General features: G+C 39.2%; 2 protein-coding genes across 3 annotated transcripts; both read right to left on the bottom strand.

The window, feature by feature from the left end:
• Positions 1 to 2,348: 2,348 nt before the first annotated feature.
• Positions 2,349 to 12,580, bottom strand: LOC145496035 (geranylgeranyl pyrophosphate synthase-like). Of its 2 annotated transcripts, none has more exons than XM_081475651.1 (12): positions 12,267 to 12,580; positions 10,917 to 10,985; positions 10,713 to 10,798; positions 10,173 to 10,219; positions 8,203 to 8,319; positions 7,616 to 7,717; positions 6,791 to 6,851; positions 6,264 to 6,342; positions 5,974 to 6,076; positions 5,616 to 5,680; positions 4,288 to 4,337; positions 2,349 to 2,892 (listed from the first exon to the last, which is right to left on the bottom strand). In XM_081475651.1, exons 1-12 carry the CDS (start codon positions 12,291 to 12,293, stop codon positions 2,811 to 2,813), a joined length of 888 nt encoding a protein of 295 aa, XP_081331777.1. In that variant the 5' UTR covers positions 12,294 to 12,580; the 3' UTR covers positions 2,349 to 2,810. The 2 variants fall into 2 exon arrangements, with proteins under 2 accessions (XP_081331777.1, XP_081331776.1); XM_081475650.1 differs by having other exon boundaries at positions 12,334 to 12,580.
• A 2,671-nt stretch (positions 12,581 to 15,251) lies between these two features.
• LOC145496005 (urethanase-like) lies at positions 15,252 to 27,082 on the bottom strand. The gene is made up of 10 exons (XM_081475611.1): positions 26,894 to 27,082; positions 25,869 to 25,979; positions 23,192 to 23,321; positions 21,779 to 22,091; positions 20,964 to 21,164; positions 20,177 to 20,254; positions 19,596 to 19,761; positions 19,040 to 19,102; positions 18,471 to 18,758; positions 15,252 to 15,915 (listed from the first exon to the last, which is right to left on the bottom strand). Exons 1-10 carry the CDS (start codon positions 26,913 to 26,915, stop codon positions 15,716 to 15,718), a joined length of 1,572 nt encoding a protein of 523 aa, XP_081331737.1. The 5' UTR covers positions 26,916 to 27,082; the 3' UTR covers positions 15,252 to 15,715.
• Between the last annotated feature and the right edge of the window lie 386 nt (positions 27,083 to 27,468).

Below are 27,468 nucleotides of genomic sequence, written 5' to 3'. Positions count from 1 at the left end.
CGTTGCCCGTCCGTTTAGCAATTCCCAGTTGGTTGGTACCGTCAGCAGTGTGATTTAACTGTGGCCTGTCGTTGCTTAATCATCTATTCTACGATAGAACGATTTGAGTAATGTTACTTCAGCACTGACTTTGAAACACTGAGCTGCACAAAAAGAGAGATTTGAGCATGTTTTCCTCGACGTTGATAGTTTGGAGCCTATTTTGCTTATGCAAGTAGTATAAGGAGCGACGTGAGAGAGAAAAGAACCTGAAGAAGATAATATTACTTCTGGACGTTTTGTTTTTGTTTGTTTGTCTGTTCTGTTGCAATACCTGCAAAGTAGCGTTATTTCAGGTCCTGATTGTAATGAGCTAAGTGTATTTTGGACCACGTTCATAAAGTGTTGGCTTAGTTACTTACTATATCAAGCGCCTGAAAAGCTGAGTCAGAACAAACTGTGAAAAGAGTTGAATGTCTTGAAATTGTTCATTGTACGAGTTAATTTATTTCGGAGGCAGCGTGGCCCTGGACTTGATATCCGGAGGTCGCGAGTTCAAGTCCCGCTCTGACCACAAGCTAAGCTGGAGTTGTTTCACGGTAGACCCTTGTTCAAATCTTCGGTCATGCTTGTAAATACAACTGGTCTGCCTCCCGCCAGTTGGGATTTGTAAGCCTATTATGCTTAGTTGATATGTTTGTTTATCCAGTTCAAGAGATATTCTTGCGAACTAGCTTGGTGTAGCTAAGCGCATTGACCATTATAAACAACATTTGAACATTTGATAATTTATTCAAAGAAAAACAAAATCAGTAATGTATATATTCAGTATTAGGATTGGCGTATTGAAAGTTTTTCCATTGAGAATAAAAAAGAAATAAAATTCAGAGTAACCATTGAGAAAAAAAAATAAGCGACTATTTCTTTTCTTCCTAGCTAGTAGGGTGACAACTAAGTCGAACCTAACAGACCTGAGAGTCAAGCAGGCAGGCAGACTACGTGCGGATATGACATGCGCTAAATGCTGCCACCAAGTAGCTGCCTGCAAGTTCATTTGAGTTCTGTTTAGTTAACCTTATGTCATAGTTTCAGTGAATTTACATAAGCTCCATGCACGTTTTTCCATAGCTTCGTCAAGCAAAACATCGCGTATTGCGTTTACGGTAAGTCATTAAATTATCATTTGTGATTAGGTTAATCCAAAAATTCTGTTTGGTCACGATGTAAATGTACAGCAAAAAGGAAAGAATCTGTTTCACCTTGAGAAGTTTAATATCAAACCTAGTTTTATGAAGGTTTGATTTTGACAATTCAGTAGCTTTGTTTATAAGAACTTCAATGGAACTGTTTCCAGCAAGACAGCTAAACATCATGCCGTCTGAAATTTTACTCTGTAGCTAAAGGTAATGGCAGATTAGTGGGTAATTTCTCTAGACTCATTTGATAACAAGAACCAATTTGATGCAATAGCATTGCCAGCATTGATCAGATTAATAATGGTAATAGGATTGAATGGAATCCAATTCGGTCTGTAATCATAGGAGTGATTAACAAAATCGGACGACCGCGAAGCGGGAGTCTGATTTGTTAATCACGAGTACGTATGATTACAGACTGCGGAATTGGACGGCACGATGTCCTGTTACCAATTAATCATAACCATTACAATTTACCACAAAAGTAAAAGTTTCGTTTGAAAAAGAACTTTAAATTGTCATTTTTAAATATCATGATTAAAAACATGGAGACTAGCTTGCAAAAAGGCTGTTAAGTTTCTTTCAAAACAGTCACCGGAGCAGTCACCTCCACAATCTTACAAAGTCAGTTTCTAGAATTGGTTAGTACAGTGATTGTAATCAATGTTGTGCTTGGTGGATTTAGTGGGGAGGACTTAAAATGATTGGCTCATGTCACTGTCCGATTACAGGCGACCGATTACAGCCAACTGTCTGATTACAACTGCAGAGCAAAATACAGCAGTTTGTGCACCAATCGCATTTGAGGAAATTTTAATTGTTATGATTAATCATAAATGCTTTGACATTGGAAGAAACCACTTCAAATTATATTAATATCAATGTTAAAAGCCATCTAAATAAGAAGACACTATTGAAGGTAAACACCTTTACTTAACTGAGACTTGAAACAACTATACCTCAGAAAGAATATATGAATTTTATAAGATGCCACAAAAAGTTTCCTAGTCAGGTAACCCTTCCCAACGCCTGACAGCCTTTTTGGTCACAGAAAGAGTTACAGAAAACGTTTTGTCACTTTACGAGAGATGTAAAATGTACCTCTCAGTGTTAATCGTGCAATCTTGATTTCAAGACACACTGACAATTTGAATGGTTCTTTAATAACCCCCCCCCCCCCCCTAATGTTATTGGTTTTCAGCCGTCTTGGAAACATTCCCTCCTCTGTAAGGTATCCTTGCATCCTGCATTTATCAATTGCGTGGCACCTCAGGTCTCATTTAGCGTTCTTTATTTTCTTGAAATAATGCCTACCCTAACTAAGTAGTAATCATTATTCATATTTCTTAAACTAATTAATAATTCACCAAGTTTAGATAAAGAAAATCATGACCGTGACAGTGTTTGGATATCTGATCTTAATTAGCATAGATTTTTTACGATTTTATCTCTCCGTTATCTCGTAAGTTTTGGTTTCTATTGAGAAGATATCAAACATTCAAGACAATGTTTGACCACATTTCCAAACACCTCAAAGTTCGTCAAAAATACACCGCTGGGCGTCGTATTTTCAACTCTCTTCTCGGTGGTCAAACACGGTCTTTGGTGTTTGATATATTACATAAAGCACAATAATTAAGAATACAATTTTGCTAGTTGTACGACTACAGCTGACAAATGAGGATTGCCACCTAGACCAGCGATCAGTTCTTGAGATCTGAAAAGGAAGTAAAAATATTACTGTCACAATGATCATAAACAAGTTTATTAATGTATAGGTTTCTAAATGTCATGATGAGGTCAACAAAGTCGCATTCTCAATAAAGTAGCCCTTATTGGTTATAAAACAGAAAAAGCGTCGCGTGGTCGCGCGCGGCCGTAACAGTCCTGACAGTAGGCCGATTCCCATTTAATAAAACTCTAACCTTACTCCGAGGCTTGGAGCTAATCAGAATGGCATTGAAAGATGAACTAGACAGTACCATCCCATGAAATTCACCCATTTAACTCTTGCGTGGAATACTTACCAAACTCAGTTTTTGTGCAAGAATCATACCCGAGTGGAACTCACTTCCTGTTGAAGTAATAGACCAACCGAGTGTAGGGGCGTTTAGGGCCAGTCTCGTTTCTTTTAAATCTCAAAAGCGATTTAGTTACATTTATTTAATTTTCTTTTCTCTTTGACATCTGTGGTGATGGGTAACTCCCTTTGCAGATGACGTATATAGATGTAGCGAGATGAATAATTAATTTCTTTTGTTTTGTTTCGTTCCCCTAAGCCTCCATGTCAAGTAAGAATTTTAATATCTCGAAATTGGCCTGTTCCTTTGATAGAACTGCATAACCTATTTTCAAGGACATTCCTACAATGGTAGTAGCCGTCAGCTCACAAATTCATTTTCAACCTTGAAATCTCAATTTTGATTGCTAATTTCCCTCTACATGTTTCTTTACGTCAGGTCTAAGGACATTGTAGCAAGTCAGGACAGCATCCTTCGTGGGTCATTAATTTACATGCTGTATGAGTCAAAAAACAAAAACAACAACAACAAAAAAAAAAAAACATGAACTCTGATTAGGTTCTGACAGGTCAATAGTCCAGTTTCGAGTTCGCCATGACCGCTGGTTAAAAGCACTGAGAACGCATTTGCACAGAGTTAGTCTCGACCTAAAGTAAAATATTCACAAATTCCAGCGAGAAGATGACCTGTATACAGCTCTGTATATTGTTTAATTTTCAAATTTGTGGCACCTTCCCGCCGGTATTTGTGAATATTTTTTTTAGGTCGAGGCTAACCCTGTGCAAATGCGTTTCAGTGCTTTTATTCAGCGGTCATGGCGAACTCGAAACTGGACTATTGTGCACTGACTAATCAAAGTAAGTTCAGGACACGCGAGGAAACCTCAAAACCATAAACCAAATTACCGTGGCTGTTTAACATAATTGGTTTTTCTTTGCTACACAATAACATTCCATAAATTACATTTCTGGTGTTCACGGTTTTCCGAGTTTCACAGTTAATTTCTTCACCTACATCTTGTATCTGATTGGCATTGCGTTCTAACTACAAACACATAATTCATGTAAACCACTCGATAAAAATATACTCACTTATCCTCTAATTCTTTGAGTACTACTTTCGTGTAAGCAAACGAGCCAATCTGCAAGACAAATGATAAATAATAATAAATCTCACAAGACAAGTAGTGGAACAAAGTGGAAAATTATAAAACATACGAAATTCTCTTCATCCAACTTAGAGTGGACGTATCGCGTTTTCTCAGCTGGGTGATCAATTATGCTTTAAGTAGGCAAACAATGGCCAATTCCCTCCATAAGATGCGTCTACACGGAAGCATGGTAGCTGTATTCATCATCTTGGACTCGATATACGTTTTGATGAATACAATGAGTCGATTCCCTGCAGTCCGTCTCATAGAGGGAATTGGACAATATAACAATTGACAGAATAAGCACAGATCATTAGTTATATGGTGGCGGAGTTGTTTCCAGTTGCAGGTGGTTCGTAGGTGGGTGCTTTAAAGATCTGACTCTGACTTTTCGAAGGCTGGATAACGTTAAGGATAAATTGTTACCCAATAGAAAAGTGGCTACCCAGGCCACTGGATCGTAACTTATCCAATGTTAGAGTTATCCAGCTTTTAAACAACCAGAGCGGTGGTGGTGACACAAGCACTAGTGTCCAGTCCGGGAAGAACCATACTAGCGACCTCCTGTTGGGTGTTAGCAATACAGTCAACTCTCGTTAGAGCGGGCACCCTAGAGACCGTCATTTGGTGTCCGTAATAGCGAGAGTCCGCAAGAGCGGGTGTGTTGAAAATGGCCCAATTTTTGGTTGCGAAATATCACATGTAGCGTATACTGCTATATTTTTTCTTAAGGCTTCCAGTTTCTTTTCAGTAAAAAAACCTACTTGGTACATATTCACACAATACAGGCCAAAATAGTACACAAACTAGTAAATATTCCAAGACCGCAGATCAGTGATAGAACAATTATATCATTCAATACATGTACTTCTAAGTTGTCCGTCGTATCAAGAATAACACAATAAACATTTTAGCTTGGGACCACATGAAGTGTCCACAATTCCGTAATGCAGAGACATCGAGATATCGATATCTGTTCGAGATACCGCTACGGCGATATTTCGCAAGAACGATATATCGGCGAGCTGTCGAAGGAAAGTTCCGATATCTCGTCGAATTATCGTTACAATGCGTGCGATATATCGCCAAGATATCGTCAAGATATCGCAAGAACAAAGTGCGATTTTCGACGATTATCGCTTGTATCAGTTTTGTACAATACTGTAGTTATGTCCCAAACAGATTGCTAGGAAGCGCTCGTTGAAGTCAGCTGATAATAATAAATTGTGAGTGACCAGTTTGTGATATCATTTTGAACTCTTAATTTACCTGTTCTAAATAATCTACAAAATACTTCTTGATATCTATATCGGTTGTTCTCTGTTTCAAAATGTCTAAAGAATGAAAAGTTAAGGTTTAATATAACTCGTTGCAAGTTACTTTCAGCTATTTTCCCTGTGCCTCGTACAAAATATACAGATAGATCCATACATGCATGCTATTATTTCATGAACTCCTGCAGTCCTGGGGCAGGTTACCTCTGCGGAAATTCATACAAATTCATACGGTGCAACATAGGCAGTAAGACGGAATTCTAAGACCAGGCGTGCGCAGATGCGACGCAGATACCGCCGAAATAACCATAAAACAACAACCAGTGCTTGTATGAAGGAACGATAAAGGATACTCAAAATCCGTGTGCTTTCAGAGTCACTGCGTATGCCATGGATAATTGGAAATGAAAACTTTCCTTCTGTTAGGTCTTCACAGAAACTCTTATTCTCTTTGTACTTTTTGGACAAGAGACAAAAAAGTATTAGGCTTTATGCAGTATTAAAGGTACATGTACCATTATTGTAAAGTTAACATGTAAAATGTAAAGTTAATCAGGTAATCAAAGGAAGAGGGGAAAATGAAGTTGGGTGTGTGATGAAGTGAGTTGAGACACAGAGTAAATAAAATAAGTTCGTTTCCCACCTCCTCTGAGAGTAAATTAGCGTAATCATCCCTTATTTGGAAATACAGCGAAAGTGTATCCAGTAAAGGAACAAAGTCGCTGAAACAAACAAATTAAAAAAAAAAACTCTTGTTGATAAATTTGTAAAAATAAAATAAAATAAAATAAAGTAAAACAGATGTTGAGCAATAAATCTTAAAAAAAAAACTATATAACCAGAGAAACGAAGTAATTATTTAATTAAAAAGGTATAGAAGGAAGTGCACTAAATGAACAACATACTAACAAAAACATCAAATACAACAGCAACAACAACAAAAAGTAAATAAACCTCTGCAGAACTGGAAAGGGTACGGTGTAAAAGACCAGCAGGTCAAGGGCTCTGTGTCGGTAGGAGGGGGAGAGGGGAGGCATTGGGGGGGGGGGGGGTAATGATAAACATTTCAAGTCTTCAAAGCAAGGAGTAAAAAAATCAGCAAATGTAAAAAAACTCTAGTTTAAAACGCAGGATTGGGCAAGTAAATTGTATGAAATGTAAAAAGATCACCTCTTGTTTTCACTGAACGTTTGCATCAGTTTCACAGCTAACCTGAAAAGGCCACCAGTCTCTACAACACATTTAGTCACTTGTTAATAAATCAATTGTTCTTGAAATCATTGTTTCTGTGCATGTTGCAAGTACATGTACTGGTCTCCTGGGCAAGAACCTTTCCCCACAAACAGTATACCCTTTCTACCTTGAAGGAAACATGGAATCACTCATTATGAAGTGTGATTAAGTGCCATAAATGGTGAGATGGTGAGACTCAATATCAAGCTGCGTAAAGTATCAAGCTCTGTCAGTGTTAAATTATTATTTAGTATTACTGGGGATGATCTTGACTCTCAAAGTGTGTCTCTTCCCCCACGCACACATATAAAGTTGTGCATTTAAACTGTTGGGGCATACTAACATTGCAATGGGTGACATTACACAAATAAACCCAGTAAGAAGCAAACCCTGGGCTTATTTAGTTAACTGAGCCCTTTGCAATAATTGAAAAGGGTTCTGTTAACCATTTAAGCCCAGTGACAATCACTATTACTTTACTGCTATGCTAAGTTTTTCAGGATGATTAACTAGCCCGTTATAGGCTACTACTTCACTATGGAAAGCTGTGGTATTTGGGTGGGGGGGGGGGGAGGGGGAGTAAGGCAGGGGGGATGTGGAGATAACCCACAATAGGCTAGCATCCCATGGGAAAAGTAACAACACCTGTTTCATGTTGTGGAAATGTTTTGGGAGGGGTTACATCAGTTTGCACCACATTGACATTCACCATTTAACAAAATTAATGAAACAGTTCCATGAACAAAAGTTGACATTGTTTACTTCTCTTAACCATTTCTCTGTATTCATCCTCAGTAGGGCATGTGTAACTGTCTCTCCAGTAGATATCCATTCCTTGACCTCTATGGAGCTCTAATAGTTCTTCTAAATAAAGATATTATGGCAGGCAATTGTTACTGCAAGATAAACTACCAAACAGAAATTGACTATACATGGAACAATCAATATGACTGACGATATAAGGGATTTTTGAAACTCTTTCTTTGGGGCAAAGAAGTCAACATGTGCTTTGTTTGTTTGTTTTGGTAGTCATTGTTGTTATTTTCATCTTGTTATTGTTGTTGTTGTTACCTTTCAGACAGTGTATGTATGATGTAATGCATCAAAAAAGTATGTTATCAATTTATTTAATCCACACAAAAAATACTATGGATATGATATTTATTAGTTTTACTATCAAGCACAAAATACACTCTTTGAAAATACTAAGTTAACATTAATGTGGTCTAAATGCTTCTCTGACATGAAGAGCAATTTTTCATACTGTGCATCTATCTGGCAATATTTGGACTAGTTACATCGTATTTATAACTGCATGTATAAATTACTACATTCCATCAGACATGTACCTGTAAAAATGTTAATACATTGTGGATGATTCAAGGATAACACCTTTTCCAGTGCTTTAAAATACATGTAGTTTGCACTATTGATGGTATGGGCGACTCCATAGATCTGATGAGCAACTGCAACAGAATTAATGTAAACAATAACTAAGATAAACAAATTAATAACAAGTACATGAATACACTTAAGGTCTGCAATAATTCTCACAAGGGCCACACATAATGACCCCCCCCCCCCCCCCCAACTAGACTCTGATATTATAAACCATCATAAATAACCCTCCCCCTGGGGGAGGAAGGAAAGCTAAGGAATGTTTCAAGCCCTCCTCTTGTAAGTGTCTCCTCTCTGCCCTCCATTCCAATCAAACCAACACAGGAAACAGATTCTGAAGAGTTTTTAGGAGACTTTAGGGCATTGTGCCACAGGCTTCCCAAGCTCAAAATATGACTCTGAATAGGTGGTGTATGGGACAGCTTGTGTATATAGAGAATTGGATGGGAAAGTCACTGATCATAAAAAAAATTGTGTAAAGAACTATCTCATTTGAAATAAAGTTTTGCTACCTCAAATGTGTCGCGTACTTGTGTCTTGTGCCGATTAGAAGCCATTCTGACGCCATTCAGTGAAGTTATTCAAAACCGTTGTCTCTCCTTCTTAAAGAAGGTAAAGGCAGACCACTCCAGCGATTGCTGGCCAGATGTCACTTAGTGGAGGTGGTGTGGCCGAGTGGTTAAGGGTGCTGGATATGAAATCTGGAGGTCCCTGGTTCAAATCCTCCAAACTACCGCTATCTGGATTTGTTCTTGGTAGCCCCGAGTTCAACTCCTCGGCCGCGTTGTGTAAATAGCCAACTGGTCAGCCTCCCACCAGTTGGGATTCTTAAAAGTTTATGTTATATTTGAAATATTTGTTTATTTATTTACAGTGTCCCCAATTAGCACATTAGTGCTAAATACATCAACACTTAAATAAAGTTATTATTATTATTATTATTATTTACAAATCGCTCTCTCCTCAAAAGGAAAAGTCCCGAATCGCAATAAAACCAACAGTTCCATGAAGCCCAGTAAATTTCTCTTCACATATGTGTGCTTCAGCAGTCGAAAGACTCGTGAAGAACGAAAAAGTTGGCTTAAAGTTTGCCCCTTCGACTTTCCTGATATGCTTGTGAGTGACCTCGCATCAACGCCCATTACGCCAGGTCAAAGTATCTGGTTTCATCCTCAACTCTGATTGATCCATTTGAACCAAGTCATGCGGTGACAACATGACCCTCGTGTTGTCAGTGCGAGGGTTGTGTTGTCACCCCGTGACTTGGTTCAAATGGACCAATCAGAGTTGAGGATGAAACCAGATACTTTGACTTTGCATAACGGCCATTGGCATGAGCATATCAGGAAAGCCGAAGAGGTGAACTTTAAGCCAATTTTTCATTCTTCACGAGTCTTTCGACCACCGAAGCTCATGTATGTGGAGTGAAATGTACTGGGTTTTATGCCACTGTCAGTTTTATTGCGATTCGGGACTTTTCCTTTTGAGGAGAGAGCAATTTGTGGAGTGACATCTGGCCAGTGATCAATGGAGTGGTCTGCCTTTACCTTCTTTAAGAAGGAGAGACAGCGGTTTCGAATAACTTCACTGAACGGCATCAGGACAGCTTCAAAATCGGCACAAGAGACAAGCATGCGACACATTTAGGGTAGAAACACTGTATTTCCAATTAGATAGTTATTTACACAATTTTGTTACAATCGGTAACTTTCCCATACAATTCTCTAAATACACAAGCTGTCCCAAACACTACGTATGCAGAGTCAAATTTTGAGCTTAGGAAGCCTGTGATTGTACAGGTACTTTAAGATCCATCCAATTAACACATCATGTCACTGAACAATATAATTTTATGACTTGTGTGGTTCATTTACAGTATTTGCAGAAACTGGCTTAGTTTGCTTGTTCTTTCCAACATTACCTGGAATTCCTCTTCTTAACTTTGAATTATCTTCAATGTCATCAATTCTGAAAAGAAACAAATTAAACAAGCTACTGAAATATTAATAATAATAATAATAATAATAATAAAAAGATATTAAAGATAAAAAAAAGCAACAGCACCAAAACTGTTAATAAAAAACACTCAATTTATCATTACAGGCCCACTATCATCCTGCATGCGTGTTTTTCACTTGTGTGTTGCTAACTCGATTTAAAAACAAGAAAGGATTTGTGTTGTTCAATATATTATTGCATTAATCTGTGTAATTACAATGTATCTTCCAATATGCCTTGGACATACCTGTATTTGCCATTTGGCACCAGAGATGAAAAAAAGTATTATAATTGTTAATGACTGTACATTGGAAACTAAATTAATGTTCTTATTGTACAAGTAACTAATAAGACTGAAGTCAATCTATTTTTACTTATTACCCTCTAAAATGAGTATTTCATCATTGTTTAATAAATTTATTCAATATTTATTTTTTTTAATTTTATGATTAAGAGCACTTACAATAAGCTAGAATTGTGTAACATCTTTACCACTTCAGCAATCACCTTAAGTTTATCTTCTGGTATCCTCAACCAGAAATTAAATGCCTGTAAACAAGGAAGACTTAGGTTTATTAAAACAATTTAAGTTAAAAATTTACAATTTAAGGATGATGTAATCCAATAATAATGATATCAAATAAAATTCAGGCTCTTAGCATCTGACCTGGATAAGCTTCTCTCTGACTTGCTTTCCTGGTACTTGTAAAATATAACTATAAGGTTCCAGAAGTATCTAATTCAAGAAGGGAACAAAGGAAAGAAAACAGTTACAAATTGTTTGGGCGAGGTTAGTTCTAAAACAAACCGTTGTTGGTGAATGACATTTCCACAACTGAGTGCATTAGTCATTACTTGACTCTGACTTTTGCTCAGGTTCTCGAAAGATCAGTCGCCAATAAAACGTCAGTGCTTTTCAGAAAGTGCTCACACCCAAATGATTATGTACTATACAAACTACTGATATTGCTGGTTTCAACCCATTTACCAAGTCTACAAAATGTTTGCCTATGGTAGGCCCTTAACCCTGTATCTGCTAATTGCACATTAAAAGTAAGTGTAAATATATCTGACTGTATTCACAACACCATGCCTGCAAAGAGCTCAAAGACAGTCCCTTGGCAAATTAATTAATTAACTAATTATGGTAACCTTGAGATGAATTGGCATCCCATCCAAAGAGGGGAAATAGAAATACCCCTAGTCACTTCATGCTACAGAAACTGGGAATAAAACGAGCCCTGATGGGTCAGTAGGCTTGAAGACAGACTTGGTTCACCAAATCTGGACTGAAAAAGTAAACAGCACATTGAGCAAAATGAAGCTTTAATCTTGGCTCCTGTGGTACTGTTACCTTATTCCTGTTCCATTGGAGAGGTTACTAGCAGCCCCTCCCCCCCCCCCCCCCCTTCATTATTCCCCATCCACCTTCCAACTCCAGTATCACTAACTGACACCAACGATGATATAAATTTGCCACTAACCAGTTACATGTATCAAACTGGGTGGAAAAAGACAGCGTGATTTAGTGAAGTATCTATCCTAAGAACACACTGTTAATACCCATGGGCACTGGGCTTGAACACAGATGGTTCGGCGTGGAGTTCGACCTGGGTTACAATATCGTCATATCATTACATGTAAACTTTGGATTCAGTTATATAGGTATACAGTAATCTGTGTACCTGAAGTCGCCTTTTCAGTGCAACAAATCTGCTCAGTCCCCAATGCACTTTGGAAAATGTGCTAACCCTTATGACTAATTACAAGGTTTGATCGATGAAGTTTCGACCGGCGATGTAGCTACATGTATTGTCACTAACAGCGGGGTGTCCGCAAGGCAAGAGTTGACATATCAAGCTAAGTATTGGATTTACAACGAGTACCAACCCAGTAGCCATTTATTTTGGTTACTGAGGTCTTTCTATATACGAAATGCATATAAAACTTAAAATAACGCTTAAGTACAGTGAAGATATGTTAAAACAACATATATGGGTACAAAATAAACCAATACCTTGGCGAGCGATGTTCTCAACCACATGGATTCAACTTAATTCGAATAACGTGGATAAATACACTACCTTCTCCTGCACTGGGCAAGCATCTAATGAAGGCGACAATTTTATACCACAAGACATTTCAACAACACGGGTTACCTCGACAAATTAAATATTTAAAATGACTTTTTACCGTGTCCTCTCCGCCATCCTGCAATTTACTAGTGCCAGATCCTCGCCATGCTAAGATACCAGAGAAGAAACTGGGTACTAGTCGACTCATGAGTTTCAGGTAGAAGCGACAATCTTGGTCAAAATAAATGGCACATCATGATGCCAAAACGACGCGTTTTTGCTCCTTCGCGCCTTCATCACTGCTTTTTTTTTTTGGGGGGGGGGGGGGGGAATGAGGGATAATTGTTCCATTTTATTCTGTCCAAGATTGGAGCTGTGAGGTGGTAGGCCACAAAGCGGCATTGTGTAGGTTGCGAGGCGACCGAGCGAGCGACGAAGCCGTCAACTGAATAAACATGACGAAGGACTTTCCTGAAAGTCTAGAGAGAATGTAACGCTTTTGTTTCAAAAAGCGCCCGATCAAAGTTACTCCAACCCTTCGCGGGGCACGTCCACTGCCTCTGGAGGATTTTGTTTACGGGGGCAAGTCACCTGCACCAATTTTTTTTTCTTTTTTTTTTTTGGGGGGGGGGAGGGGAATTGGAGGGAGAAATATCCTACTGCCGCAATCTTAATCTTGACACTCACCACAATCTGAATGCCTGGAACAGGCTTCAAGTTCAAACAAATATTTTTTAGTTTTCCTTTCCTGTCAAAATTATACTCGGGAGAAACATGACCAAGTATCAGACAAATCCAACCGCTGTTGCCTAAAATGGGACTACATTGCTTTTTTTGGTTTGAGTCTTAGGGAAATATCAATTTTATTGATTCATTAACCTTGTAACAAAATTCATTCTAGCATGCAGTCGAGGTCTGAGTGACCGTCCAGTACCAAATATGGGGCTGAAGGTCTTATTCAACAAGGGGGTCTGGGGGTTTCCACCTCCCAGAAAAAAAAAAAAAAAAAAAAAAAAATTAGCAAAATCGAAGCATTTTTGGTGCGTTTCCCACGATTCTCAGCCGATAAGTTTTATGTATCGATTGGACTTGAATGATAATGCGTCGCTTACTTTGCCAAAAAGGGAAACCTGCCTTATATGTGCACATCTGTGTCCACAATCGTCATTTATACCTGTTAGTTGTGATAGCACTCCTATATTTCGAGGCTTTTAAAACACAGTATGCGCTTGCTTAAATGCGAACGAATCAAGCAGGATGGCTGTTCATAGCAAATGGCTTTTTCTATCACTTTTACGCCATGGTTATCCATAAGGGCGAAATGCTGAAGAATTGAGGCCGTTGGAGTAGAAAAATAATTTGCGCTATCTACAACAGAATAGAAAGTGAGTAGTGCAGCCAATGAGCGAACGGCATTCGTGATACAACGCAAGTGGATTTATGCTAATTAAGGTTACAGTATACCTTCAGGGGTGTCTCGCGCGCAAGCGATGTAGCGCGTGTAGTTTAAGCTGTAGATACCTAAACCCCGATATCAAATTAAAGCTTATGGAGCTGGCTATCAAACTATACCAAGAATTTTGAAAGAAAATGAATTGTCGAATTTTTCACGACCACTAAATGCGAGCGCCCGAATCACCTTTCGAAAGCTACAAGTCAAAGCGAATTTCGTTTTTCGCCAATTTAATTTTTTCCTCGGTTTCAGGGCCCAAAGCGCTTAAAAAACGTGTCTGCGTTTTGGCATATTCAATTGCAGTAAAAAGTTACAGAACATTTTCGAAATAGGATTTAAAAAATGTGGAGTGATTGTACAAAAATCGCTCTCGAAGAAAAAGTATTTCGAAATTAACAATTCCCAGACACGCTTTTGTAGTTTATGTGTTAAACTAACCACTGTCCAAATTTAAGAGCAATTGAACAAATTCCCTTTGAGTTATAACTCTTTAAAGTGTCTGCTTCAAGTGAAAAAATTTATTCGAGAAAACAGCGCTAAGAAAAATTTTCTGCTTCGCAAACAAACTCCGCCCACAAACGCCTTCAACTGGGTTCTCAGATAACTAAGCCAATCAGGGCAGGGAAAGTTTACTACCGTTAACCTCCTGGTGAAATTTACGCGCGAATCTCTAAAAAACTCTTGTGTTTCGCAATGCGCTCAAGGAACCGAAGGCAGAGAGATAATTTTTCTGTAGCTCAGTTTTTCTTGAAGCCGGTCTGGCAAAATGGGGAAGACTGAAAACGGATACGAACGCTAGAGTGGCTGAGCGAAGGAAACAAACACAAGAAAGCGCGGAGAGCAACTGTGTGTGGGCAACTGTGCATGGATAATATTTCAAATGGTCTCAATGAGTCCGACGATTCGTCGATATCGGACTCATCAGGAGAGTCTCTGTCAGCATCCCTGTTATTGCTGTCAAGTTCCGAAATGTTTACAGAACCTTTCTTTTCTCTTACCACGAATATTTGCCCGCCTTATACGATAACTATAGCTTCATCCGCGTGGCGAACTTTCGCTTCTTCACTCGTTGATGTATTTTCATTCGTTCTTCGCTGTTTTCGCTTTTTCGAACTGGTCCATGGTTTAAACGTGGTCTATGTTTACTTACAACATAATAGAGACACGCCTAATACCAAAAATGCTGGGTAGTCAGAACAACAATGCTGATCAACTGAGCAGTCAATTCGTGACATCCATATAGGTAATTCCCGCGAAAATCGTCTCGGTTGATTGCATACGCGCCATAGGGCTGTCAATCAAGAGGTAAACTTTTACTTCCGGTGAAAACGTAAAACCGCCATTTCTCCGCCAATATTTAGCCTTTTTCAATTTTTTTTCCAGAAATTAGAGATTATTCTTCGACCACTATTTTGACTCAAAAATCCAAATTTGAAGAAAATTGCCGACCCGAAGGTATACTGTAACCTTAACAATTAAATTATGAGGTCGAGATTTCTATGAGGTGATAGTTGATGAGGGCGAAGGCCGAAATCAACTATCACCCCATAGAAATCGAGAGCGAATAATCTAATTGTTTTAGTAGAATTCTAACTGAGTAGCCTGGCAGTGAGCATTTGTTAAGGAGCTGGCAGCCTCCTTTGCATTTTTGAGGTGTATGTTAAGAGCAATTTTAGATAAAGTTTTGAGTGTCTAGACTTATACTAAAACAAAAAGATTCTTTCTCGATTTCTCGATTTATGTCGTGTTGTGTAGAACAAGTTATTTATGAGGGACGGAAAGGGGAGTATTAAAGAACAGCATTACACGCAAAATTATAAGACTCATCCAAAACATTTCTTGCTTGTCCGATAATTTATCGCGAGGAAAATCGTCTTTGTATTAAATTTATTACAACGCTGAGAATTGCGTCTTTTTGCGAAACAAAGTAGGTCAATGCTATGAGGAAGTTAAATCTCGAATTCTTTCATAGGCGTACGCTGCATTCAGCACCGTGGCCTCATCAAATTTCTTTCCCACCATCATCATTCCCACTGGTAAACCATTGCTAAGACCCACACTGATTGACAGGGCTGGGTGACCTGTGACAGTCGTAGATGACGTGTTGACGCTATTGTTGAATGCTCTTTCGTTATATTCTGCAAGAGGAAAGAAACCACATAAGCGAAGTGGACGACACTGATACTGGTGAACGAACGAACGAACGAACGAACGAACGAACGAACGAACGAACGACAACTACAACAAAATAGGAAAGTTTAGGAAGTGACTACACGGATTTAGAGCTGTCCCTAAGATGCTCCAATTTCTCAAAAAGGTCGCTCAAAAGTTGCTCCAAAATCTTCACGTTGATTTTCATATTTTCTACAAAAAGTTGTTGATTAGCCCACCAGAGAGCCTTGTTTTACTGCTCCTTGACTCCTGAACATTCAATAGCCTGCTAAGACGATTAGCAACCTTTTTCATTACTTCCGTTCATTATTTAATCCAACAAACAATCAATATTATGAATTTTTAATTTTGTTTATGCTTAGTCTCGCACCCGCTGTGGCTGCTATATCAAGAGGCGGTCACTCGAGCAAGAGTACTTTATCAACCCACCGCTAACCACTTGAATCTCCTAAAACTTAGAAATGCTCAGAAAACTATGCCGTATATGACGGTTGTGACCAAAAGGAAAAGCGAAAAAAGTACTTCATAAGTGCTTCATATACCAGTTTGGTCTGTTATAATTTTGCAGTTTTGTCTTAGAACATAAGAAGTTGCCCCAAATTAAAAAAGTTGCACGAAATTGGAAAAGTTGAAAAGTTCCTCAAAAGTTGCTGAGCATGCATCTTGACAGCCCCACACGGATTCAACGTTCGATACATCAAAATTATTACAGGACACCACGTAGGGGCCAAACCACCCCCCTAATGTTTCATGGAGGCTATATTTGCTTGGTTTATATATTTCTGAACCAAGTTTGGCAGATGAGCTTTCTTTGTTCTCCAGTTTATTTTAATTTGGAAGTTGTGACAAAATGTCAGATTATGACGTCATAATTGATGACGTCACCAAAACGTGCTATAATTTTTTGTAAAATCTGATGTAAAGATTATGTCATTGGAAAGGCCTTGACGTGAGGAGTAAAATGCCGGAAACCGTTGTTTGCTATGATGATTATTTTTTGAGATATGGTAAATTAAATATTTTTGTTGTTGTCCCCCCCGGAATTTGCTTAACCATACTGTGCTTCTTAAGTCAGTCTCTCTGGTTTATTTTTTTCAGTTTTATTCTAGGAAGGCTAATAATCTAGAAAAATAGAAAGCTTGATGTTGTGAAAAATCGCATGGTTTTAGAAATTTGATTTTCGGCTTTGCTAGGATGGTATTAACAGTAAAAAACGGGTGACGTCACAGGTTATGACGTAACAAAACTAATTTTAACGCAATAACACTAGAGGGATAATCTTTATTCCGATTTTCTTCTTTATTTTGCTTTAGTCATCTGGCACATCACATGTGCAACATAGCTGCATTTGCTGGAACAAAATTACGGCTCTAATTTGGGGATTTTTCTCAAGGGGGGGACCCCATATTTTGCAGAGTTATTTGTCATATTTAAAAATGCCATATTTCATTCAATTTTTGTGATATGGACAAAATTTTTTCAGGTTTCAACTCCCCTTGATGTGCTCTTTCGAACACATTGCAAAAAATATGCATATTAAACTTTCAAAAGTGGCAAAAAACATGACGTCATCACTGTGACGTCACAACTTTGACATTTAGTGACATTTTTCACGTAAATATAATTGGCAATAGGTCTCCTGCTCATCTGCCAAGTTTGGTGTAGAAAGAGTCAATACTTTTTAAGTTATGCGAAATAATGTGAAAAAATACCCAAGAACTGACGAAACATTTGGGGGGTGGTTTGGCCCCTACGTGACCCTTGGTTTAGTTGGTCTTCTATCAAATTTCTTATCGGAATAAACAGTAAAATAAGTTTGAAAGTTTGCACTATTTGACACACAGCCTCGGATCCGGAGCCACGTAGAAAATGATCATTATCAAACATGAAATATTTAATGGCAGAAAGAAAGTACAAGCCATTTTCCGAACTATTTTTCGGGGAACATTTTGATGTACCAACTTTATGTTTACGCTTCTAAATCTGATGCAGCGTCTTCGTCCTAAACTATGTTTTAACGTTTTGGTGTTATTTTTGGAAACTGAAATTGCAACTCCAAGTGAACAATATTATGAAAAAATTGTTTAAAACTGTAACTCACACCTGACAAAGATACATATTAAACTGATTGCTGAAATCTGAGATTTGCAAAATGTCTTGACAGCTGAAATCTGATAACTAATAACGGAGATTTCCACACCATCATTGAGGCCCTCGTCCCTCAACAATAATCAAATAATATTATTAAAGGGCATGAAAATCCTCCAAACAACACTAAGTTTTGGTAAAATAAAAACAACGAAAAAAAACAAGCTCAACAACACTTTGAATACATGATTACCATAGAAATATCTGGTCACGTGATCAAACAGTTCACATGCTAAAATGCTCTCTGATTGAAACCGGCACGGGAACTATAAACCTCTCCCGGGCCATCCCAAATCTTATTACGAAAGAAATCATGTTACGATGACAAAAATTGTACGCTTCGAAATTCACGATTATTTATTTTTCCACTGACCTTCCATTGAAAGATTTGCTGGAGGTAATAGCTGAGCTTTCCTCGGAACGGTTGGCATTAACAGAATATCACACTCCTGTAATGCCCTGTCGTACGCTAAGGACAGCTCCCTAGCCAAATTCTGTGATTTACTGTAGAAATGTCCGTTGTATTCTGATAGAAGATAGCGTCCAAGCAAGAGGGTTTGTTTGCACGTAATCGGTAAATCATTCATGTGTGTCTTCAGTCCACGTGCAAATGCTTGCTGCAAAACAGTGTCGTAATACATCTTGGCAGAAGTTCCAAAACCTGGTAGTATTATAAAGGGGAGCGTCCATTAAGTTTTTACACGATCAGGCGACACAGCCAGTGTTTATTCCAGTTATCTTAGGATGAACTGATTATAAGTATTGAAGCAGCTAAATGACCGTTGCGCATTTAATCGTGCAGTACTCTCCTCCTGCCCACTCCCTGTCCCATCTCCCCTAACCCGCACCTCCCCGTCGGAGTCCATCAAAAGAGCAAATTCAAAGGGCGTGATGCTTCCAGTATTCCCTTTGAATCTTGCAGGAGCCATTTTGACTTCTTACCTCCTCCTTCCAACATCATTCTAGTGCTTCCCTCAATGGAAATACCCGAAATTATCTTCAACCCTGAAAAATGGTAAAGTGTGTTTATTAACATTAGCTAGTCAAGAGGCCAACATTTTTTGTGAAGCCAGCCAACCAACCAACCGACCAACCAGCCTTCCGGCATGTTACAGGGTAATGCACAATTTAAACTGTTCATGGTTAAAAAAATTAAAAAAAAAAAAAAAACAGAAGATACTTTCCAATTGAATATCAGATGCGACTTGTTAATCTTTACCATAACATCCTTAGCAGAAAGGAAACACATTTTATCAGCAACTGTTGTACAAAAAGCACAGGAAGTATGAGAGCCGCTTATACCTTGAGTAAGAGAAGAAGCTGAAAATAGGTTTCGAATGGACTACATCTAACAACTTTGTTTTGCTCTTTTCGAGACTTGAAGTAATATATGTTTGATTGCCAGCCACTAGGAATAGAAATGGGCAAAATAGAACCATTTTTATGACAGGATTCAAGTGCATGGTCGAAAGACGGGATTCCGCTGAACACATCTCACCGTCTAGATGCATTGGTATGGATACCTCCTGGACTTTGGCACCAAGGCGTGTTTGTATAGAGCTGGCAGCTTGTCTAACGAGCTCCTCAACGTCAGATTCTCCACCAGTGTGTTCAAAGCCTTCCTTTACCAGGCCAATCTTCATTCCGGATACATTTCCCGTCAACTGAAATATACCAAAAAAACCCAGAGGTGATTGGTGTAAATTAACGTTTCCACTTAGCTTTCTTCGCCCATAAATTAACCCTTTCCAAAACTAAAACCCAGCACCAAAGAAACGAGCAGACAAACAGAACATAACAGTAATATTAATGAGGGAAAAGGTCCCTCTAGCTCCAAAATAGGCTCGCTGATATAAGAATCATCGCGTGAATCTCCAAGCTTTATAATTATTCCATATAGCACCCCTCTTCGAAACCATGGCGCAGCAATCACGACGGTTTTTGATATCCGCAGGATGCAAATATCGCCACATATATAAACGTAAAACTACCCGTAAAATAAATATCTCTGTTTCTGTTTCTATCGTTACAAATATATCTGTGTGTATACGGTATTTATAAACTTATATGCCTTTGTACCTGTTCAGTGTATGACAAAGTAGGCTGCAAGTCACTAGGTTGTCTCGGGTCCATTCCATCATCAAACCCAGCTATGACCTAAAGGCAATTACCAAATAAATGATACTTGCGAAGACATTTTTTGTGTTAATGGAATATTTTCACACAGAACTTCTCTCAGATTCGAGATGCATGCGCACTGCTTTGAGTAAAATGGCGGGAGAAAGTCACCGCTGCCTAATGCTTGTTCTTTTTGTTGCCCTGCGACTGTTCCTATCTCCTCTCTTCTTATTCTTTTTCCGGCTTCTCCCTCTCGGTCTAGTAATCCCTCCCTCGTCCCCGTCCTCATCTTCCCCCTCCTGCTCCTCCATGTCTTCTTCACGCCCTCGCCCTACGTTATCATATTATGATTCGAATTGATACGATAGGCAGTTTTGTGTTAATACTGGATGAAGCAGTGGTGAGAGCGCTTGTCTCCCACCGATGTAGCCTGGTTAGGATTCCGGCCTGGTGTCATATGTGGGTTGAGTTTGTTGTTGGCTCTCGCCTTGCTCCGATGGTTTATCCCCTCGTTCTCTGGTTTTCCTCACTCCACAAAAACCAACCTCAGATTCCAATTCGACCAGGATAGAGGAGCCGTATGAAAACCAGGAAAGGCTGATGTGGCTTCCTCTCTAATTTTAACAGTGTTGTATCTATGGAACTGATATGGAAGGCATTCCATGTTTAAACCTCCCTGAAACCCAACACCATGTCTGAAAACTTGTAGAAATTGACGTAAGTGTAAGATACAATAGTACCAACTTACCTCTAACAATAATGCTGTGTCATACACAGTCCTGGCCATTGGTCCAACGTGATCAATGGTCAGTTCAAGTGGCATAATTCCAGTGTATGGAACTAGGCCGTGCGTAGGTTTTAAACCCACAATACCACAGTAATGTGCTGGTGCTCTTATGGAGCATCCTTGATCTCCACCTAAAGCCATATCCACTTGACCTCCTGCGACCTAAGGTAAAACAGTTACGCTAACCACTAAATATTTGCATTTCTTTTCATAGACAAGTTCCCAGGTTGTTCTCAAAAGTCTGGGAAGGACAACCGGCACCAGTGAGCAAAATGGCAAAATGAATAACTAAAAATTCAACAAAAACTGATTCGCTATCATACTTTTTTGAGTGATTCCATTTCGACAGCATTCGTGCTGTTGTTTTAACAGGGGCAATTTGTTTTGTGAAATATTTTTAGCGATGGTACATCCATTAGCCTTTACATCCTTCAGACTCTACGCCACATTTCTGGGAGGTTTGTATAATTTAACTTATATGGTTTGATTGCATTGTATACAGGTTAGAGGTAACTAATTATAACTTGGCGAACCATACAAGGAAGACTAGGAATGCCAAATTCGATCGGTTCCGTGGCGTCAAGCGAGAAGTGGTTTTCTCAAGGCGTAAGATGTCAGTTTGGGTGTGTAGCTAGAGGCACCCCACACACTCCCAGCCCTCGAACCATGACCACCTGACCCGGGACCCAGCATGCTAACCAATAGGCTGGCACAGGATGAGGTGAGAAAGGACGGTTTTGCAACGTGACGCTGTGATGCAAGCTGTCACTTCCTACCAGAGCCGCTGACCCTGAGGACGAGCCACCTGCCATCCTTGTCTGGTCATAAGGATTGAGCACGGGACCCGTAGCTGAAGTAAAACTTGCTCCATCGAAGCACAGATTCTCACACACAGCTTTGCCTAGTATACGACCTCCGGCTTCCAGTATCCGGGATACTACAGTTGCATCAACATCCGGGACAAAGCCCTCGAGAATCCTGGAACCGTTCATCATAGGGACTCCAGCCACACAAACATTATCTTTGATGGCCAGTGTTTTGCCATGGAGTTTTCCGTTTGTTGCTACCTTAATATCGCTGCGCCAGTACCTTTAAATTATAAAATATCAAAGGGCAGAGTAAAATTATTTGTCGTCTTCTCACTATGATTAGGTAGAGTTTTATACAATTTCTAAAATACGTGCTACTGACAGCTTATACACTGAATGCACTTTCACCCAACAGAAGATCAATGTAATTATCTCTCCTGCTTTCACTGGCCATGGTTTCTTCTTCGTTTGTTTTGCTGACAGCAGCAGGTTCAGAGATGTTTCAGAGTTACAAATATCACTTTGAGTTACAATAGCACACATGTGACTACGATATCCAACGAAAAGGATAAATAATATGCAGAAGGATAAAAAAAAAAATAGTTAACCGTAAACCTAGAATGGTAGGAATGATCTGTCACGGCAGCTGTCAAACCTTGGGTAGAAACTCTCTATGTTTGCTTTTTCAGCTATTTGGTGTGGAATACAGTATACAGTATAGATCTTGACCATTATCAGTTTTTTTGTCTCAAATAGGGTTAAGGTTTCAGAGAGCGCGTCATATCCACACTCGATCGTCAACTTTGGACAGCCTCCATGCCCCTGACATAGCGATGTCCCTTATACTCTTCCCCGGCATGATAGATGCAAATATCATCAGTGAACAAAGTCTAATAACTTATTTGTCTCTACATTAGCAATTGTTATCGAGAAGGCAAGGGAAATCGAACCAATAATGTAAAACAACGTCAAGTCATTGTTTTCTACATGTTGCATAACCTGCATTTATAATCCATCAAATATTTTCGCTCGCGCGCGATTGGTCTAAACGCTTCACGTGACTGAATATTCCCCAGCTAAAACTGGGGAATATCCGAGTGATGTTCCTCAATTTTCAACATCGCGCGTGTTGCGAAAAATATTTGTAGGATAATAAACGTAACAGCCTCCATTTGCGCGAAACTATTCTAAAGTATTTGTCCTTGGACAATATCTGTTCCTCAAAGCTCACAGTTTGAGAGAAAACTGTTCGCTTTGCGAGAAACTGTTCGCTTCTCAGAACAGATAATGTCCGCGGACAAATATGCGAGCATATTTCCGCGCAAAATGGAGGCTATTGTTTATATATGTCACTATGCATAATCACAAAATCAAGCGTACCATGCATTGTATGGATTTTCCGCCGCTGAAGGCCTGTATCCTGGCGTCCTAGGGTACTTTACAGGAATTTTCAGATCTGGAAGCTCGTATAGTCTCTGGTATGTATCCGCCAAGGTGTTGGCAATGGCCTCTTTTGGTGTGTGAAGAGAAAAAAAAATAAAGAGGTTAAGTTGGTAGCCTTTTATAAAACAGTTGGTCATAGCAGTGCAAAGGAAATATTCGAAATATTGGGCAAAGCCAGGAGCCATAATCGGGGACGGAGACCGTAAGCGCGCGCCATTTCTAGTATTGGGGTTGTACCCATGATATGGGACAATAATTCTATTTTTAGAACAAATTGCGCCATCGCCTGAGGCACACGCGCGTACATGCTGCGAGGATTTTTGCGGATGTCGCGCGGGGGAAATGGCGTCCGAAATTCCCGAAATTTTGTCATGTTTTTGGCCCACAACTCAACGCGTTTACATCTGTTGGAATTTTGCTGAAGTATTTTCGTCGTAAGCTACTCTAGTTTGAGTGAAGTATCGAATTTAGGTATGTTCCGCTTTAAGCTTAGATATGATATCGCTGACCAAGTTGTGTTCCGACGGATGCTTCTTTTACATGAGCTGCACATCACTCCACTCTAAGTTTCACATATCTTGAAGATTAACAACTCTTCCAAACCACAGCAAAAAACTAGTTGGGTATATTTGGATATAGCAGCGTTTCAGGACTCCAAAGTTTCCCTCCTCTTGCCACAGGCTTGCGAGGATTTCGCCAGAGTCTATCTCGACCGAAAAGTAAAACAAAAAAAAAATAATTGCAAGTTTGAGTTTCGCCTGAATTGTAAGCAACGCTTGATGTTTTATCAAGGCCCAATAAGCGACAAGAAAGTTTATGTCTGTAGATGCTGCTCAGTTTTGTTTGTGTAAAAATAATTGTCTGTTGTCGATGAATAAGAGCGCCCGCCGATGCGTGTTTTGTACAGTCAGTAAAACATGACAAATTGGACTTCCCCACTTTTGTGAAAACGTACATCGAACTCATATAATATCTCTAGTTTTTAAATATGTTTAAGGTTGATAAATATTTGAGAACATATTAAAAGCTTAGCTGAAAATATGTGAATACAGCAGAAATAATCAGCAAAATTACGACGACGCTTTCTTTAATCAACTCGAATAACGATTTTGATTTTTTTTTGGTTGAGTTATCAAAACTCCTTGTTTCTTTTATTTTCGCCGCGTAAAATTTCACTATGTTAAAGAAACACACATGATATTAGTAGCCTTTTGGCGTTCGTGAAAACTGTTGCAGCATCTCGGCACAAAAGACCACGAAATAAATCTTTGTCAAGGTTTGTTGACAATTGAAAATACCGACTCGGACTTGAAAGAGCGCGCGCTGCACTATGCAAATGAGTTACTGAATGTACGCGTCAGACTTTCCTTTCAAACACTTTTGCAAACTCGCCAAACAAACAGAAACCATAAGAAACTATCAAAAACAGGGTTTGGTGATGATTAAGCATTTTTTGGGAAACTCACAAATCAACTCGATACCAGAGTAAAGAGTTTTCTTACATAACTTTTCTTCACAGAACAAACGAAAACTTACGCGTACAACTAGCGCGAGCAGATATTATTCATTCACAGCGCGAAAAAAAAAAAATAAATAAAAACTCACCTTTTCCATTAGCTCAGAACATAAAACTACATATAAGAGTCCTGGTTCTTATTCCCTGCCTTATTCCCTGCCATCGCTGCGAAAAATCTGCAAGAGAATCTCGCAGCTCTCACCATTTGATCACTCAACGTGACAACATCCACGCGAGAGCCCCCGACACGTGCGCGGATCCGCGCGGATATATGACGTAAGGATGGCGCAATTTGTTCTAAAAATAGAAAAATTGTCCCATATCATAGGTGCGCGCGGATCCCAAGGCTTACGGTCTCCGTCCCCGATTATGGCTCCTGGCAAAGCACGATATGAGCAGAGAAATGTTTTGGTATTACTGATCGTTGACCTAGCTGGTGCAAGTTCGTATATCTACCTCCTGTTATCGTATGTTGCGGCAATTGGTTAGTTCGAATTCATTATCTCTCCAGTTGACAGTTTTTCACTTTTTCACTTTTTCATGCGTCTGTCCTGTTATTGGTCATGAATTTCGTCATGATCTTTCTCGTTCGTTGAAGCATCGCATAAATTATAAATTCATGTGTCTGTTCGCTTATTGACAATGAAAACTAGCCAATGAGCGCTCGAGAATTTCTGCAGTTATCGTGAAAAAAGGTTTTCCGGCCCATGGACGCCGGTTAAAAGAGTGTGCGCAATTTTCTGATCATGCTAATTTGAAGAAGAAAAAAAGTAGTGAGGTGCTTCTTTGCTCGTGTTCAGTAAGTTAGACACAAGATGAGAAAAGTTTGTCAAGAAAAACGTCTGAATAACAAACGATACTTTTTACTGGTTTGCTAGGGAAAGTGCGAACTATGTACTTCTTATTTGCCTTCTAACAAACAGTTTCAAAGTATTTTTAAAATAAGCTCTTAACTAGATAAGCGCCCTAACTGTGATCATTCACTGCTAGGAAGAAAAGGATAACAAAATCAGGAAGCTAATCTTGTGCGAAATGGCATTCATGTATCTAATGTAGAGTGGTATTGCGGCAAAAGGTACAATTCACATTTTCGGTTACCATGGTATTCGTGCACCTCCTTCTCGTCCAGATCTAGACCCAGATTCTTCGCTATTTCATTCAATCGATTGACGCTGGGCGAACGGACTGCGGGCTCTTTGTATATCTTCCCTGCAGAAACAAAACATTTATTCCCAAACAGAATGTCTCGAGTTGTCTACAGGACACGAAAGGATAAGTTTCTTTAGGCTGCAGTTGCGGGAAATTTAGCATTGTTTTGCTATGCTATTTCCTGGTGTACAAGCCAAATATTTTGTACAACTACCCTGATTCATTAAATGTATTCGCCCATGGCATTCACTGCAAAACTGATCCCGCCGCTAATGAGTGCGTTAACCAGTACATAATAGCTAAATTAACCCTTCCTTCCAACATGTTTTCTTTTAGAGGCAACTTCTCAGTATATATTGCCTTTGAACACTATGATTGACAAGCACCTTGAACATGCTATTTATAATATTGAGGTTACTCCTGTACGGTTCACTGAAGCGTGCAAATGAAAGATTATTCATGAAAGAATGTATTCACCCGGTGGATACTGAATTATATATAACAAGACCGTGTGATAATAAAATTATTCTGAGTTCAATTGCTACTAACTCTACTGAAACATTTACTTTTATAAACCCAAACTTAATTTCGACGGTTAGATCTGCTATTTGTAGACAACATTTATATAGCAATGAGCGTAAATTTCAGAAATATGCAATGTAGAGGGTTACAGAGTACTGTTTTGACACCGATCGCCTTGCATCCACAGTTCTTTGTTATCTTCAGAGCCATAGATATCATGGTCATAATATAGAAGATGACTTTTTAGTGTCACTTTGAAGCGGTTATCAAGCAAGATGTGCTTAAAATAAAATAATTGCCCACATACAGACATATTAAAGTTGAAGTTCGACATAATTTATACCATACGTGTAAATGCCCTTAAGAAGTACTAGACCACAACAGAAGAAAGAAACATATTTTGGCTCTATTGCGTTATATATAGCTGTATTTATGACACTAGGAGGGCTTACCGGACTGCTCTTGTGTCGCCATAGGATCCTCTCGAGCACCACAAATCCACTGTACTCATCGGGAATCCGGTATTTACATGTAACGCCACCGTCACGCATGTACGCATCCCCGGTTGTAATGTTTCACGCCATCACTTGAAAACTAAGCGAGGGTCGTGCTTAGGGAAAATTACGAAACACTTCAGTGATTTACATTGTAGAAATTTATGGTCGGCCATTCGTTTCAAAATTACGACAGGATGTTCACATACGTTACGGGCTTTGAGCCCATATACACGACCATTTAGATCGCGTATATATACGCATTAACTATTTTTTGAATGGCCACATATTTGCGTAAACACAAGCGCGGGGATTATGCGAAATAAATACCAAAATATACGCCTCTTACAAGGAAACATGTATATGCGTCAGAGAGTGACATCCGCGAAAAAGCGGGTCCCGCAGATTGCGTTGTATATGCCAGAACGGAAAGTGCCTTTCGTCAGAGTGGCTGGCATATTCATGTGATGAAGGGTCCTAAAGGGGTAAAATGGGAACTGGGATTAAATTAGCCTGTTTTTGCTCTGGGATTT

This window comes from Orbicella franksi, chromosome 8 (assembly GCF_964199315.1).
Source record: "Orbicella franksi chromosome 8, jaOrbFran1.1, whole genome shotgun sequence".
In the NCBI taxonomy this organism is placed as follows: Eukaryota; Metazoa; Cnidaria; class Anthozoa; order Scleractinia; family Merulinidae; genus Orbicella; species Orbicella franksi.
Note: the sequence above shows the minus strand (reverse complement) of the source record. Positions and strands in the feature narration are given on the sequence as shown.

Bases quoted from the DNA above. Each gene is read 5' to 3' on its own strand.
- LOC145496035 (XM_081475650.1), bottom strand. From the start codon at position 12,390: ATGTCTTGTGGTATAAAATTGTCGCCTTCATTAGATGCTTGCCCAGTG. The intron at 8,320-10,172 runs GTAATGTTGGAA...ATTCTGTTGCAG, and splicing joins GTTAAGAAGAGGAATTCCAG to TTGCTCATCAGATCTATGGA. The intron at 6,852-7,615 runs GTAAACAATGTC...AATGTGTTGTAG, and splicing joins CAGAGAAATGGTTAAGAGAA to AGACTGGTGGCCTTTTCAGG.
- LOC145496005 (XM_081475611.1), bottom strand. From the start codon at position 26,915: ATGGCGACACAAGAGCAGTCCG. The intron at 25,980-26,893 runs GTAAGCCCTCCT...TTGTTTCTGCAG, and splicing joins GGCGACACAAGAGCAGTCCG to GGAAGATATACAAAGAGCCC. The intron at 15,916-18,470 runs GTCAGTGGAAAA...TTCCTCTTGCAG, and splicing joins AGCAAATCTTTCAATGGAAG to AATATAACGAAAGAGCATTC.